Genomic DNA, 18,612 nt, shown 5'->3' on the forward strand with positions numbered 1-18,612 from the left:
ATAATTAACCCCATCCCCCCAAAAAAGACAAAAATTTTGAGAAGGTATATGCACTACTATGTCTATTGCAGCATTATTTACCATAGCCAAAATATTGGAAGCAACCCAAGTGTCCATCAATAGATGAACATCTAAAGAAGAGAGAGAGAGAGAGAGAGAGAGTGTGTGTGTGTGTGTGTGTGTGTGTGTGTGTGTGTGTGTGATGGAGTATTACTGAACCATAAAAAGTAATGAAATCTTGACATTGGTGCCAACATTTATGGACTAAAGTGTATTATGCTAAGTGAAATAAGACAAAGAAAAACACTATCATATGATTTCACTTATATGGGGAATCTAAGAAACAAAACATTTTAACAAACAAAAGCAGAAACAGACACACAAATACAGAGAACAAACTGATGGCTGCTGGGGGGGGGGGTGGACAAATGACTGAAGGGTAATCGGAGGTACAGACTGCCAGATATGGAATGAATAATCATGAGGATAAAAGCCAAAGCATAGGGAATACAGTTGATATCATAATAACGTTGTATGATGACAGATGATAGCTACACTTGTGGTGAGCATAGCAAAATGCATAGAGTTGTTGAATCACTACGTTACACAACTGAAACTAACATTGTGTGTCAACTATACTTCAATAACAAAAAAAGAGCGATTGAATTTTAAAATCAGTAAGGATACCAATGATCATCTACTTCACCCTTTTATATGTTTAGTTATGTCTAATTTTAAAATCGTAAAAAATTCAAATGTAGTAATAGTTGCCCTATCACTATGACTTGGTGATTTAGGGATGCATTGTGTTGATCATGTTAATCACATATAATGAAACCTGAGATCTTTTGTTGTCATCATTATTAACTGACAAAGGAGCTCCTGTCAGCAATTTCACAGATTTTCATAGTTGAAGACAAGATCAATAAACTTCATTCTCTCTCAACACAATCCATACATATAAGAGATACTACAAAACAAGTCAAAATAGATTTGTGAACAGAATCCACCACAATCAACAACTATCTATTGAAAACTGTCTACTCTTGAACTCACTAAGTAATTAGTTTCCTTTTGCTTTGTCGCAATTTACTAATTTGAATTGATTTGATTAAATCTAATTTAAACTTCTTGATTCCCCCAAATTCTGTCCAAGGGCCAGGATTAGGATGGTGCAAAAACTGAAGGTGGTAGAGGGGCAAAAATTCAATAATCAAGTAATACCTTAACTCAATATTTTTAAAAATCAAAATTAATGGCCAGATAAATTCAATAAACAAAATACCACATTTTAGGAAGGTGGGGCAAGATGGCAGAGAAGTAGGAGACCCTGTTTCAACCAGTCCCCTAAAGTGAGCTAATTATCTACCATAACACTCTGAACACCCATGAAATCACCTTTAGATGTAGAATTATACACTTCTGGATATCTACTGGGTTAGGAGACTCCAGTGAAGAGGTAAAGCATACTGAGAATGATCAAACTGATATTGGAACATAAATATCTTTTTTATATTTAACAATACAGAAGGGGGGCACCTGGGTGGCTCAGTGAGTTAAAGCCTCTGCCTTCGGCTCAGGTCATGATCCCAGGGTCCTGGGATCAAGCCCCACATTGGGCTCTCCGCACAGCAGGCAGTCTGCTTCCCTCTCTCCCTCTGCCTGCCTCTCTGCCTACTTGTGATCTCTGTCTGTCAAATATATATATAGGGTGGAGCCACCAGAAGTGACTATTGGAAAGTAATACCCCAATATGAGAGTGCCCTGTGATTGGGGACAAGCATTAACATGGAGTCTGGTTAAAAGCACTCAAAAAGAGCAAAAGACCTTAAGGGGCAGTTGGTGGAATTGGGCAGGCACGGGCCAGGGCCTAAGCCCACAGACCCAGGATGGCCACTGCCAGTGACCACCTGTGCCAGAGAGAGTACGACGAGGCCTCCAGACCATGGTTCCTGAGCCCCTGGCTTTCCACTACTAGCACCAGCGCTGGGATAGGTGCACTCCCACCGGCATGTGTAAGGGAGTCTGGTGTGGATACCTGCTGGTGCTCTCTAGAACCACAGCCTTTTGCACTCTGCACGTGCACTGTGTAACCAGGGTCTGAACCATGCTCTCCAACGTGCCTGAGAGAGTTCTGTGCGGGCGCTAGCTGCTGGTCTCTGGACCGGCCAAGAGTCTGAACACTCCCAGCCCAGGCTTGAAAATCTCAGCTCGCTATCTCTGGTTGGTATCTCTTGGGGTGGTCTGGACCCCAGACAGCAGTCCCAGCAAAGGCAGCCACTGGATATCGCTTGTGGTTTTAGTGACACGGGGATGCAGGGACAAGCTGGTGCTTTGGGCAACCTCTAAGACGGTAGCTGGGGACATGCATTGCCCATGGGAGGTTGCACAGATCAGTAGAGTTTGCAGAGGGGGAATCTGTGTGTTCTGGACCATCCAGAGGGGAGCAGACTCGGGCTTCTCTCTGAGATACAGTTTGGGTACAGTTTGCTTTCCACTAAACCTCTGAAAGGCCACAAAGAGCCACCAAAGAACAAAAACCTTCAGAGAACAAAAGCCTAAAAAACTGGTTTCCACAGAGCCCAGCCCCTTGATAGGGAGCAGGACTCAACCCAAGGAAGACTGACTGAAAAACAATGTAGCAGCCCCCTCCTCCAGAAAGCCAGCCAAAAGAACAAGAGGACAACCACCAGAGGGTCTCCATAACATTTTAAAACCCCAATATCAGAGGAACACAAGATATTAAACTCCCAGTATCGCCCTAAAACCTGCATATTTCATAGATACAACTCTTATTTTTAATTTGTTCTCACGATTCTTGTTCTTTTTAATTTTCTTAACTCATTTACCACTACAATGGGAGGTTCGATACAACATATTCCATAATAACCTCTTACCTTGAACTTTTTCATACACATACATGTGTTTTTCTTTTGCTTTTCTATTTTTCTTAATATACATACAGATATAAGCTTCAAGGTAATCCTCTTTCCCTAATAAATGCTACCCTTATATATATACCAGTTTTAATCTCCCTTTATCTCTGGAAAGTTGGGTCCTTTAACAAAGATACCAAGATACACCCAGGAAGAATCAAAATAACCTTCCTCACCCACATTGAGGATGTATAACCAACCTCCCATCTTTTTCTTCTGTCAGTGTTTCTGTGCATTTGTTTTTGTTCTGATATTTTATACATTTTATACTTGGGGTTCATTTTGGCTGGGTTCTTTTTTTCTTCTTCTTGTCTTTTACTTTCATCAGTATTTTTGTTTGTATACCTTATAAATCTTACCTTTGGGGCCCATTCTGGCTGGGTCTTCTCTCTCTCTCTCTCTCTCTCTCTCTCTCTCTTTTCCTGTTTCTCTCTTTCTCTCTCTCTCTCTCTTTTTTTTTTTTTTTTTTTTTTTTTTTTTGCTTTTTGTCCTTTCTTTTGGATGGTGACTTCTGATTGCTCAGAAGCATTCCAGGGTGCACCTTACCTGGATCACGGATGATATATTCAGCTACATATCCCCTCGACCACCACTCACCAAAATGACTAGGAGCAGGAATGCCCAATAGAGAAAAAATTCAGACTGTGCCCTCTCCATCAGAGCTATTGGATATGAACATGAACAGTATGTCAGAAAGGGAATTCAGGGTAACAATTATCCAGGCAATGGCTAGGTTGGAGAAAACCATTAATGACAACATGGAATTGATTAGGGCAGAAGTGACAGCTACCTGGGAAAAGGTTAAAAATGCTATCAGTGAGATCCCATCTAATCTAAAGTCTCAGCTAGGGTAACCAGGACAGAAGATAGAATTAGTGATCTGGAGGACAAACTGATAGAGAAAAAGAATCAGGTGGAGGTCTGGAACAAACAGCTTAGAAGCCATGAAAACAGAATTAGGGAAATAAATGATGCCATGAAAAGTTCCAATGTCAGAATTATTGGGATCTCTGAGGGGGAGGAGAAAAAAAGAAGACTAGAAGATATAGTTGAACAAATCCTCTATGAAAATTTTCCCAATCTGGGGAATGGAACCAGTGTTCCTATCATAGAGGCAGAAAAGACACCCCTCAAGATCATAGAATCTAAAAAGACCTCAGGACACTTGATTCTGAAACTGATGAATCATAATTTTAGACAAGAGCTCTTGAAAGCAGCTAGCGGAAAGAGATTCCTTACATAAAGAGGAAGGTCTATCAGAATAATGTCAGATCTGTTCGCAGAAACCTGGCAAGCCAGAAAGGGCTGGAGAGACATGCTCAGGGCACTAAATGAGAAGAACATGCAGCCAAAAATACTTTATCAAGCAAGACTGACATTAAGAATGGATGGAGACATAAAGAGCTTCCAAGACCGGCAAGGTTTAAAAGAGTATGTGACCACCAACCCAGCACTACAAGAAATATTAAGAGTTTTTTTTTTTTTAAATAAAAGAAGAAAGAACCCATGAGTGCCACAGAACAGAAATTTACAGAGACAATCTAGAGAAACAAGGACTTCTTAGGCAACATGATGTCAATAAAATTGTATATTTCAATAATCACTCAACATGAATGGCTTAAACACTCCCATAAAAAGGCACAGGTTGCAGATTGGATAAAATGACAGGACCCATCCATCTGTTGTCTACAAGAGACCCATTTTGAACCTAAGGTTACATCCAGACTGAAAGTGAAGGGATGGGGAAGCATCTTTTATGCCATCTTTTTTTCCTCAAAAGAAAGCTGGGCTAGCGATTCTCGTATCAGATAAATTAGATTTTAAACTAAAGACTGTAGTCAGAGATAAAGAAGGACACAAATCATTCTTAAAGAGTCTATCCACCAAGAAGATCTAACAATTGTAAATATTTATGCCCCCAATATGGGATCGGCCAACTACATAAGACAACTGTTAATCAAGATAAAGAGTCATATTGACATGAATACATTAATAGTAGAGGATCTTAATACAACACTCTCAGTAAAGGCAGATCATCCAAGCAGAAAATCAATAAAGAAACAAGAGCATGGAAAGATGCATTGGACCAAATGGACCTCATAGACATATAAAGAACATTTCACCCTAAAACAACAGACTAACTACTCATTCTTCTCAAGTGCACATGGAACTTTCTCCAGAATAGACCACATACTGGGTCACAAATCAGGGCTCAACCAATACCAAGTGACTGAGATTATTTCCTGCATATTCTCAGACCACAATGCTTTGAAACAGGAACTCAACCACAAGAAAAATCTTGGAAGGGATTCAAACACTTGGAAGCCAAGACCACCCTGCTTGAGAATGTTTGGATCAACCAGGAAATCAATGAAGAACTTAAACAATTCATGGAAAACAATGAGAATGAAGATACTTTAGTCCAAAACCTATGGGATACAGCAAAGGCAGTCCTAAAGGGGAAATACATAGCCATCCAAGCCTCCCTCCAAAAAAAAAAAAAAAAAAAAAAAAAAAAAAAAAAAAAAACTGAAAAATCAAGAATGCACCAGCTCTCTGTACACCTTAAAGAACTATAGAATCAACAACAAATTAAGCCAAACCCAGGCACAAGAAGGGAAATAATGAAGATTAGAGCAGAGATCAATGAGATAGAAACTAGAAATACAGTATAACACATAAATGAAACGAGAAGCTGTTTTTTTGACAGAAACAATAAGATTGATAAACCATTGGCCAAACTAATGCAAAAGAAAAGACAGAGGACCCAAATCAATAAAATTATGAATGAAAAGGGAGAGATCATGATTAACACCAAGGAAATAGAAACAATCATCAGAAATTATTATCAACAGCTATATGCCAATAAGTTAAGCAACGTAGATGAAATTGATGCATTCCTGGAAACCTAACTTCCAAAACTGAATGAGGAAGAAACTGACAACATGAATAGACCAATATCTAGTAAAGAGATTGAAGCAGTGATCAAAAACCTCCCAAAAAACAAGAGCCCAGGCAGAAGACATCAAGAGGCACCTCCCCAAAGATGACATACAAATGGCTAACAGACACATGAAAAAATGTTCATCATCATTAGCCATCAGGGAGACTCAAATCAAAACCACATTGAGATACCACCTTACACCAGTTCGAATGGCCAAAATTAACAATATAATAAACAACAAGTGTTTGGAATGTGGAGAAAGGGGAACCCTCTTACACTGTTGGGAGGAATGCAACTTGGTGCAGCCACTTTGGAGAACAGTGTGGAGATTCCTTAAGAAATTAAAAATAGAACTTCCCTATGACCCTGAAATTAGACTATTGGGTATTTACCCCAAAGATACAGATGTAGTGAAGAGAAGGGCCATCTGTACCCCAATGTTCATAGCAGCAATGGCCACAGTTGCCAAAGTGTGGAAAGAACCAAGATGCCCTTCGACAGACAAATGGATAAAGAAGATATGGTCCATATATTATGCCTCCATCAGAAAGGATGAATACCCAACTTGTGTATCAACATGGGCGGGACTGGAAGAGATTATGCTGAGTGAAATAAGTCAAGCAGAGAGAGTCAATTATCATATGGTTTCGCTTATTTGTGGACCATAAGGATTAACATGGAGACATGGGGAGATGGAAAGGAGAAGTAAGTTGGGTGGAATTGGAAGAGGGAGACAAACCATGAGACTGGGGACTCTGAAAAACAAACTGAGGGTTTTGGAGGGGAGAAGGGTAGGAGGTTGGGTGAGCCTGGTATTATGGAGGGCATGTATTGCATGGAGCACTGGGTGTGACACATAAACAATGAATTCTGGAACACTGAAAAGAAAAAGCCCAGGACCTGACGGATTCCCTGGGGAATTCTACCAAACATTCAAAGAAGAAATAATACCTACTCTCCTGAAGCTGATTCAAAAAACAGAAATAGAAGGAAAACTCCCAGACTCTTTCTATGAACCCAGCATTACCCTGATCTCCAAACCAGAAGTCCCCATCAAAAAGGAAAATTTCGACCAATATCCCTGATGACTATGGATGCTAAGATTCTCAACAAGATCCTAACAAGATCCAACTGTGCATTAAAAAGATTATCTATCGGGGTGCCTGGGTGGCTCAGGTCATGATCTTGGCGTCCTGGGATCAAGCCCCGCATTGGGCTCTCTGCTCAGTGGGAAGCCTGCTTCTTCCTCTCTCTCTGCCTGCCTCTCTGCCTACTTGTGATCTCTCTGTCAAATAAATAAATAAAATCTTTAAAAAAAAAAAAAAAAGATTATCCATCATAACCAGATGGGATTTATCCATGGGATGCAAGTGTGGTTCATTTTGAAGAATATCGGTGGAATTTTGATCGGAATGGCATTAAAAGTATAGATTGCTCTAGGCAGTATAGACATTTTAACAATGTTTATTCTTCCGATCCAAGAGCATGGAATGGTCTTCCATTTTTTTGTGTCTTCTTCAATTCCTTTTGTGAGTGTTCTGTAGTTCCTGGAATATAGATCTTTTACCTCTTTAATTAGGTTTATTCCCAGGTATCTTATGGTTCTTGGTGCTATAGTAAATGGAATCGATTCTCTAATTTCCCTTTCTGTATTTTCATTATTAGTGTATAAGAAAGCAACTGATTTCTGTACATTGACTTTGTATCCTGCCACGTTGCTGAATTGCTGTATGAGTTCTAGTAGTTTGTCATCTGCAAAAAGAGAGTTTGACTTCTTCATTGCCAATTTGGATACATTTTATTTCTCTTTGTTGTCTGATTGCTGTTGCTAGGACTTCTAATATTGTGTTGAGCAAGAGTGGTGAGAGTGGGCATCCTTGTCGTGTTCCTGATCTCAACGGGAAGGCTGCAAGCTTTTTCCCATGGAGGATGATATTTGCTGTGGGTCTTTCATAGACAGATTTTATGAAGTTTAGGAATGTTCCCTCTATCCCTATACTTTGAAGCGTTTTAATCAGGAACGGATGCTAGATTTTGTCAAATGCTTTTTCTGCATCGATTGAGAGGACCATGTGATTCTTCTCTCTTCTCATATTAATTTGTCACAAATCAATCAATGTGATAGAACAAATCAATAAGAGAAGAGAGAAGAATCACATGGTCCTCAAAATTGATGCAGAAAAAGCATTTGACAAGATACAGCATCCATTCCTGATTAAAACACTTCAAAGTATAGGGATAGAGGGAACATTCCTCAACTTCATAAAATCTCTCTATGAGAAACACACAGTGAATATCATCCTCAATGGGGAAAAGCTGACAACCTTCCCTTTGAGATCAGGAACACGACAAGGATGCCCACTCTCGCCACTATTGTTCCACATAGTACTAGAAGTCCTAGCCTCAGTGAACAGACAACAAAAAGAAATAAAATGTATTCAAATTGGCAAAGAAGAAGTCAAACTCTCCCTCTTCACAGATGACATGATACTTTATACGGAAAACCCAAAAGGCTCTACGCCTAAACTACTAGAACTCACACAGCAATTCAGTAATGTGGCAGGATACAAAATCAATGCACAGAAATCAGTTGCTTTCTTATACACTAATAATGAAAATATAGAAAGAAGTGAGAGAATTGATTCCATTTACTATAGCACCAAGAGCTAGCTATAAGATACCTAGGAATAAACCTAACCAAAGAGGTAAAGGATCTGTACTCCAGGAACTACAGAACACCCATGAAAGGAATTGAAGAAGACACAAAAAGATGGAAAACCATTCCATGCTCATGGATCAGAAGAATAAACATTGTTAAAATGTCTATAGTGCCCAGAGAAATCTATACTTTCAATGCCATTCTGATCAAAATTCCGCCTGCAATTTTCAAATAGGTGGAACAAACAATCCTAAAATTTGTATGGAACCAGAAAATACCCTGAATTACTAAGGAAATGTTGAAAAAGAAAAACAAACCTGGGGGCATCATGTTGCCTGATTTCAAGCTGTACTACAAAGCTGTGATCACCAAGATAGCATGGTACTGGCAAAGGCTCAATCCCAGAATCCTGAGATCATGACCTGAGTCAAAATCAAGAGAAAGGAACCCTGGTATACAGTTGGGAATGTAAATTGGTTCAGCCACTATTGAAAACAGTATGGAAGTTCCTCAAAATCTTAAAAATAGAACTATCATATGATCCAGCAATCCCACTTCTGGGTATTTACCCAAAGGATAGGAATCATGATCTCAAAAAGGTATGTCCATTCCTACATGCATTGCAGCCTTATACACAATTGCCAAAATATGTAAATAATCTAAGTGTCCATTAAGGAATAAATGTAAAAGAAAATGTGATATATCTTATTCAATGTTGTAAAATGTGATAAAACATGATATTTATTATTCAACCATGAAAACCAGAAATTCCTGCCATCTGAGACAATCTGGATAAAACTTTAAGGCATTGCACTAAATGAAATATATCAGATGGAGAAAAATAAATATTATATGATATAAATATATGTGGAATCTAAAAAGTCAAACAGAGAAACAGGGAGAAGTTTGGGGCTTTGTGTAGTAAAAATAGTGAAATGTTAGTCAAAGGTACAAACTACCAGTTACAATAGTAATACATTCTGGAGATCTAATGTACAATATGTTGGTTATAGCTAATAAATACCATATTACATATTTGAGAGTTGCTGAGAAAATAAATCTTCATAATTCTCACCACAAAAAAGAAAGGGCAATTATATAGCGGGGTGGAGGTTTAACCAATGCCATGTGATAATCATTTTGCAATACATGAATGTATCAAATCAACACGTTGCATGCCTTAAACTTACACAGGATATTATGTCAATTATATCCTAATAATGTTGGAGGGAAAAGATGTATCAGAGAGAAAAACACACAAGCAACATGGCAGTGTAGGAAGCCCTGGACTCCCCTTCACACTCACAAATTCACTGATTCAGCTTCAATTCATGGATTAGTTTTGTGATGAACTCTAAATTAAATGAAAGAATTCCTTACTCTGGGAGAATGCAAAACCAGACTCACCAAAGCCAGTAGGCAGATTCAAGACACCCTTTCATCAGGAAACTTACCACAGTGCAGTCTTACAAGCAGGAAGAGACCGTCTAGCTTTCTGCTTCACCCAGGAAAGAAGGATATGCTTGGAGGTCCAATATGGGTACATTTTCAAGGGGGCCACCCAAAGACCTGGAATCTATATTGCCAGTTCTGGTAGCTCTGATGATGTCTGGATGTCCAGGCACTATAGGGATGGCAGCTTGAGCTAGTACTCATCAGTGGTACTCCTTCTGCTCACCACCAAGTGAGTGGATAAATAATCTGAGCTCTCAGCTTCCCCCTTGGGATGCAAAGACTTGATCCATTCATTCAAAGCCCCAAGTACCAAACAGAAATCATGAAGCTGACAACACACCAACAAATGAAATATGCACTAGAGAGGTTCAATAACTGACTGGACAAAGCAAAGAAATGATCAGTGAACTCAAAAAAGAGATTATTGGAAAATATTAACAGCAAACAAAATAAAAGAGAGTGACTTAAGGGACTTATGGGGCACCATCAATGGCACTAATATATGCATTATGAGAGTTCCAGGAGAGGAGTATAGAAGGAAAGGATCAGGAAGCATTTTCAAAGAAATAATGGTTAAAGAACTTCCCAGTTGGAAGAAGGAAATGGATATCCAGATGGAGAAAGACCAAAGAACCTCATGGGCCCAAAGAAATCCATAACAAGACACATTATAATAAAATTGTAGAAATTCTAAGACAAGGAGAGAATTTGACAGTAGGGAAAAGAGTGAGTTTACATACAATGGAACCCCCATAAAGCTGTGAGGGAATTTTCAGCAGAAATCTTATAGTACAGAAAGCAGCAGGATGATATTCAAAGCACTGAAAGAAAAAGCTGCCAACAAAGAATACTCTATCAGGCAAAACTGCCCTTCAGAAATTAAAGGGTTCCAGACTAAAGTTAAATGAGTTCATGACCACTAGACCTCCCTTCCACAAAATGCTAAAGACAGTATTTCCAACACTATGGTGGCATAAGGAATCCCTCCTTTTTGTGCCTCCCTTCTAATAAAAAATCCACATATATATATTATTTACCAGGTCAATTTTAGACACTCAAGGAAGAACAGAAGATGGAAAAAATGGTTCCCAATCTTTAAGATATTAAAGATTTAGATGTAAATACATAAAACATGATGTTAAAAGAGCTAATGGGCTTCAGAGTAAGGAAATACTGCAATGAAGCTTTAAAAAACTTTTAGCTGTGTTGCCTAGGTGGCTCAGTAGGCTGTGTCTGACTTCGGCTCAAGTCATGATCTCAGGGTTCTGGGATCAAGCTCCATGTAGGGTTCCCTGCTCAGCAGCGAGTCTACTTGTCCCTCTCCTCTGCCCTTCCCCTGGCTCATGCTTTCTCTCACTCTCTCCCTCAAATAAAAATAAAATCTTTTTTTAAAAAGGCTTTTTAGCTGAGTTATTTTAAATAATATTAAAAATAGATAAGATAATGTCTGCATATAAAACGAATTTGTTTTTCTTTCTTTCCACAAATTTTATTGTGTTAAAATACACACAAAGTTTACCATATTAACCATTTTTAAGTGTACAGTTAATGGTATTAAATACATTCATGTCGTGTAGCCATCACTACCATCCATTCATAACTTTTCATCTTGTAAAACTGAAATGCTATACTTATTAAACAATAACTCTCCATTCCTTCTCCTCCCAAACACCAGTATATTTTTTATATCTATGATTTTGACTATCAGATAGATCAATAGACTCATAGAGTATTTGTGTTTCTGTGACTGGCTATTTCACTTAGCAAAATTGTCCTCGAGATTCATCCATGTTGTAAAATATTGCAAAATTTCTATCCTTTTTAATGCAGAATAAAATTCCATTGTTTGTATATACCACATTTTTCTTTTTCCATACATCTATTGATGGACACTTGGGTTACTTCCAAATTTTAGCTATTCTCAATAATGCTGCTTATGAACATGGGTATACAAATATCTCTTCCAGACAGTGCTTTCAAATCTTTTGGTTATAGTCTCATAAATAGGAATGCTGGGTCATATAGTAATTCTATTTCTAATTTTAGAGGACCAACCATCTATTTTTCACAGCAGCTTGTATCATTTTCCACCCCCACCAACAGTGCACAAGGGTTCCAATTCCTCTACATACTCACCCATCTTCTGGGTGGAGTTTTGTGTGGGTTTTTTTGATAGCCATCCTAATGAGTGTGAAACTGTGATTTTGATTTACACTTCCCTACTGATTAGTAATGTTGAGAGATAGGTATATAGAGACACACTTATTCAAATTCTTTGCCCATTTTTTAATTGAACTATTTGTTTTTTGTTGTTGAGTTTTAGGAGTTTCTATATATCCTGGATATTAATTTCTTATCAGATACATGGTTCATAAATATTTTCTTCCCACGAAACTACAAAACATCCAGAAAGCAATTAAAAAGATGGCCCCTTGTGGGGAGCCAGATAACTCTGTTTTAGGAACTGTTCTGTGTATTGTAGAATTAACTTTTGACTTTTACTTTCTAGTATTTCTAGTATTGACTTTTACTTTCTAGAAGCCAGTAACAATTCTGCCCCAGTTGTAAAAACCAAAAACGCCTGCAGGCATTGTGTCTAGTAAGCAATGGTCATGAATTCTGCTAAATGTACTACAAGGGACAGAACAATTTTCCTTATTTCCACCTCTCACAACAAAGAATTTGCGACAACATGGATGGAACTAGAGCGTATCATTTTTATCTGGCCTAAAATATCAATACTGTTGCCATTGAGAAACTCTGATGTGACTGTTGGGTTTGTAGCCACATTCCTCTGTATACCCAACTTAATTTGGTGACAAATACCCCTAATAATGTATGTGACTTTACAACTAATGAGACCTCCTACCTTTTAAAGGATAAACATCACCACAAATTAACGATGCTAAAATTTTTTTTTTTTTAAAGATTTTATTTTATTTATTTGACAGATAGAGATCACAAGTAGGCAGAGAAGCAGGCAGAGGGAGAGGAGGAAGCAGACTCCCCGCCGAGCAGAGAGCCCGATGCGGGGCTCGATCCCAGGACCCTGGGATCATGACCCGAGCCGAAGGCAGAGGCTTTAACCCACTGAGCCACCCAGGCGCCCCCTTTTTTTTTTTTTTTTTTTTTTTTTTTTTTAAAGATTTTATTTTACGATGCTAAAATTTAAATATCTTTTTATATTATACCTAAATGCTAAGTTTCTGCATGTGTAGAAATAACACTGAAGAGACTACCACAGGAGCTACATTCCTACAAAAACAAAATTTGTTAAGGAACTTAAAAAAGGACACATTTTACCCTATAAACATATTTTGACCAGAAACTAATAATTTAGTGGCACATAATGATATGTGTTAGGTCTGTGAATAAGATTTTATTGGCTGTTACCTATAAATCATGTATCATTCTTATCTTGGAAAACTAATGACTTCTTCAGAATTCTATTAAGCCCTACTCAAGAACATTCTGGTTAAAAAGTGTCCATGGCAGATCACAGATGACCTAGTCAAAGAATTTTAGTTCATTTGGATTGAAATACAGTTATGGTTGAGGAAAAATGTTCAACTCCAAAATTTTCAATTTCCTTTTGCCCCCAAGCTCTGTAGGAGGCTCACAAAATCTAATTGTTTTTCAAAAATAAATACAAAAGCTAACTGATAGTCGGGCCCAGACTTAACATTTCCTAAATGCATTAACACAAGTAGTCACTAGGACTGGAGAGACATTTCTTCAAAATCAACTTGCTTTAGATGTTATACTTATCTCCAGCAAATTTTTAATACTTTGGGAGAAGACGATTGTACTTAAACACGTATAGTTCTCAGAGAGCTTTAAATCACTCAAAATCACTGCTAATACTAAGGAAACAGTAAACAAGATAAATAACTTAGGGTATACCTAGTTGGCATCCCACTATATGGATCTACATTTATCTGACTAGCACTGCAATTTAGTTTCCCTCTTTTACTTAGGGAAAACACTAAATCATGGATCTGAAGTAATATTCTGTTTCTCCTAATTTTACTGGCCATTTGCTTGTATCTCAATTATGTTTTAAATATTAATGTCACCATTGTCTTGCTAAACAACATAACTATGATTCTGATAGAAAAGCAGAACAAAATTAGAATATCACCAAAACCTCTACCTCATCTCCTCCTTAAATTCTTGTCATTCATATAGATTTCATAATACTTAGGAAGGTACACAATATCTATGACCTGGCAAAGGAAGGCCTTAAGGGAGGACTGAGAATAAAACATTTTACTCTCTCAAAGCACATGAACTGTATGTTCAGAAAATTGTATATTTCAGTGAAGCTAATGATCTACACATTTATAGGAAGGTATCAAACTGAACAAGACCAGTCATAAGCTGAAATACACATTCACGAGCAAGCCCCTTGGAACAGACCCACACTTGATATCCACACAATCAGTTATTAGTCCTGCTTTGTTCTAGTAAAAACTTTGTTTCATCTAAGCCTAAACTAAACACCATCACCACCAATTCTATATAATCTGGGAAGTTGCATTTCCACTTGAGGTTTCTTCCTTTACAAACAAGAATTCCATATAAATTAAGGTTTTTTTCAGAATTAAGAAAATTTTATTTCCTTTAACACTAAGGGACAAGACTTTACTCATTAACAAATTATATTTACATTTTGTCCTATAGAATTGAATAAGGAAGCATAGCATAATCAGAATTTAGGAACTAAGAAGAAAGTTTTGGTCCTTACCTCCTCCAATCAAATCTTTACACTGTTTGTTATGTATCCGACATCGTCCTCCAAAACAGTAGGCATCACCTGAATCACAACTTTGTCCATCACGTGCGTAAGTGTCAGGCACACAGTGTGAGGAAACCCCATTGCAATACTCAGGGAAATCGCATTCGTCCAAAGATTTCCTACACTGTATACCAACTGGTTTCAGCTAGAAGGGAAAAAGGAACATAAGAAAAGATTATTCACCACTGATACTCAAATTGTCTTTCCCTTCAGGCTTTAATTATTCATTTTTTTTAAGTTGCTAAAGGCAAGGAGAAAATTAAGTCTTAATAACTACTTAACCATTGCATAGAAATTTAAATAATTAAATTTAATTTAAATAATTAAATTTACTGTGGATAAAAGAATGAGTAGTGCTTGTAAGAGAATTGAGAAATTCAAAGTAGACTACCATAATCATTGAGAAAAAAAAGAAAGATGAAAACTAAACCTAAGCAATTAATATAGAAATTACTTTAAAAAATTACTTGCAACCCATCATGGCTATGCTCATGTGGACAGCCTCTGGTTTCTCCTATGCTGTCCCTTCAAGCATAAACCAGCAACCATTACAAAATAATAAGTATACATCATAAACATTCAGAAAAAATTTTGTAAGGTAATTTAAGGACACACAGGAAAAGGTTTATTTCACATATCATGTTGCAAACAACTATTAAAAAAATAGCTTTCCCCATAATACATCTCTGATCTCTTCAGCACTTAGTCTAGCCAAGTCCTTCCAGGATTTGCTTTCTGTATACCTGTCTTTGCCAATAAACTTCCAAATAGCATTACTGCAAGCCCTTTTCCTCAACCTAAGCCCCAATTCCTCCTGGCTATCAACACTATCCTACGCAAACTAAGTTAAATTTGTTCTAGCTTTCAAAAGTCCTAGAAGCCCAGCTTCTGTGACATTCACCACCCTCTGAAAATGGGTTTTCTCTTCACACTTTTCCATGTTGTCAACAAGTATTTTCTATATATAGCAATTCTAACACAAATTCTTCAAGTGATGGATGGGAAGACAAAATACAATACTTGAGTCACCCAAGCTATGTAGTTAACATTCAAATCAAAACCAATGATCAAAATTATTTCTAAAGGAAAATACATATAAGTATAATGAAAAGGTATTGATATCATTTTCTTAAAAATATGCTTCCTTTTATAAATATGTATAAATGGCAATATTACATTCATTCTAATTTCTTCTATTGTTTTGTCTATTTTTTACAGCAGTTTAATGGTCACAGAAAATATGAGGGGTAAGTACAGAGATTTCCCATAAAATCCTTGCACAGCACATACAAAACCTCCTCTTGTCAATATCTCCACCTGGAGTGGTACATTTGTTACAACTGATTAACTTACATGACACATCATAAACAGTGAAAGTCCATCATTTACAAGAAAGTTTTTTCTCATTGTTATGCGTTTTATGGGCTTAAACACATGTTTAATGACATCTATCTATTGTAATGGTATCATGCTGAGTATTTTCACTGCTCTAAAAATCCTTCATGCTCTGCTTATTCATCTCCCCTTTCGCTCCTGGCAACCACTACCTTTTTACAGTCCTTTTCCAGAATGTCGTATATTTGGAATCATAGAGTACGTAATCTTTTCAGATTGGATTCTTTCACCCAACTTCTTTTTCAATATATAAATACCTTGTTCCTCAAATGTTCTTTGAACCAAGTTATATCATCCTACTTGCTCCTTTATTAGGAGGTGTTCATGTTTCTCTACTTGGTTCCCTAATTCCAAAATGGCCCTAAAACTGACTGCTTTCTCCTAAAATCTTTTTGGGTGTTTTTTATTTTATTTGTGATTCATTTTTATTCTTCCCAAGACTGTCAGTGTCTACATTTAAGGTGCAATTCATTGTCAGGACCATGTCCCTTTACACAACTAAATGAGGAATGGGTAGGTTAGGTTAATGCCTCTGACCACCACACCAGCCTTGACTGCATAGTAAAAAGAGTACTATGTATATCAGACAGCTCCCAGTTTGGGCCAATTCCATTTTGATAACCAGGCCCAAGGACTAGTGAGAATCATTACTACTACTCCATTTGCAATAGCAGTTGTTCACATATCTCTGTTGATACATGAATCTTGTTTAAATTATTCCTTTTTGGTGCAGCAATGATGGGCAATTTGGTAGTCTGTTATACTGCTTGTGTTTGATACATTGTTTAATTTTTTTTAAGTTACACTTCATATGAATAACTATGACTAAATTGTGCCTAGTAATGGAAAAGGAGAGTGACACCAGCAAATGTCAGAGTCAGAGATTCCTAGGTGCATAACCACATAAAAATGCCTATTTTAACAACTACTATGAATGAGATAATCTGACTGAAAGGTTCTAGTCCCCAGGTGAAGCAAAAAATATGAGAGTAGATGCATTGGAAGATGGTAAGAACAACAGTTTCACTTTACCCACATTATTCCCACCCCCAAGGTGGCACAGCTCAACGCCAAGAGAGACTGTCTTGGCTAGTGATTTCTCTGACAGAGAAAATAAAAGGGATGAGAACACAGTTTCCCCAGCCTTGCAAAACACTGTGCAAGAGACTACTTTTATCTCACTCCATTCAGAACACTGAGAGATTTGGCATACTTAAATAGTCTGGGGACACCTAGGAATAGGGAAAAGAGATGGGGGTTGACAGAAGCCAGTGTGTGGATCACAATAATGAGCCACGTGTCCAACACAATAATGAGCCACGTGTTCAGCAAGAGCCTCACCCATAAAACAACAGGATGTCTCACCTGAGGACGCCCACAAATAGCCAGCCAATATCCCATTCCCCATACTCACACCCTGTAGCCAAAACCCCCAATTCCCCAGCAGATGGCACACATGAGCCTCCCACAAATGGGCACAATCCTGTAGACAACACGGATATCAACACCTGGCTTGATTCTGCTGAATTGCACAACTTTGAACATTTTAGGGCATTGCATCAGGGAAAATTTATGAGAGGCTCTCCATAGCCAGACTGGCTTTCTGGGATGAAGAGTAGGTGTTCAATCCTAATCTCTGCCACACACTGCCCCTCAGGAGGTGTGGAACAACCCCAGAAGAGGAGTGGAACAACCACACCCATTAAAAAAAGTCTGAGAGACCCCTCAAACTCCAGCTGGGCTGACCGGTCTCTGGCTTCTTTCTCTCCCAAGGCCAGTTAGTAAACATTGGAAGAGATGGCTGCTTCTTCAAATGTGAGGGCAGCAATGCAAGTCTTCAAGAAACATAAAGAATCAAGGAAACATGATGCCAACAAAGGAGTAAAACAGAGCTCTTGTGGAAGACAGATGAAAGAAATGGAAATGTACAAAATGCCTGATAAATAAATTTAAAATAATCACCTTAAGCTCAGATAAGAGAGCATAAATAGACAAATAAACAAAATCAGGAAAACAATACGTGAACAAAATGAGTTTCACAAAGAAATTATTTTTTAAAGTAAGAGAGAACCAAACAGAAATTCTAGATCTGAAGAAAACAATAACTGAACTGAAAAATTCCATTATAAAACTTCAAGGGCACAGTTGATCAAGCAGAAGAAATAGTGAACTCAAGGGCAATCATTTAAAATAATCCAGTTAAGAGGAAAAAAAAAAAGATTAAAGAAAGCTGGTGGTACTTAGAGGACACATCAAAAGAAATACCATATGTGCTGTGGGAGTCCCAGAAAAAGTGAAAGAGAAATGGGCAGAAAGTTTATTTATTTTTTATTTATTTTATTTATTTATTTTATTTTATTTATTTATTTTATTTATTTTATTTATATTATTTATTTGCCAAATCTAGAGAGTAAAATGTACATAA

At 37.5% G+C, this 18,612-nt stretch overlaps 1 protein-coding gene across 6 annotated transcripts in view; it reads right to left on the minus strand.

Moving 5' to 3' along the window:
- LOC116581924 (disintegrin and metalloproteinase domain-containing protein 5-like) overlaps window positions 1-18,612 on the minus strand; it is a 139,829-nt gene that overhangs the window by 39,699 nt on the left and 81,518 nt on the right. For all 6 annotated transcript variants that reach the window (XM_032329264.1, XM_032329268.1, XM_032329265.1 and 3 more), the window contains one exon: window positions 14,742-14,937. In XM_032329264.1, the coding sequence (XP_032185155.1) occupies window positions 14,742-14,937 (196 nt within the window). The remainder of the gene's footprint in view (window positions 1-14,741; window positions 14,938-18,612) is intronic.

Source organism: Mustela erminea, chromosome 21 (genome assembly GCF_009829155.1).
Source record: "Mustela erminea isolate mMusErm1 chromosome 21, mMusErm1.Pri, whole genome shotgun sequence".
Classification (NCBI taxonomy): Eukaryota; Metazoa; Chordata; class Mammalia; order Carnivora; family Mustelidae; genus Mustela; species Mustela erminea.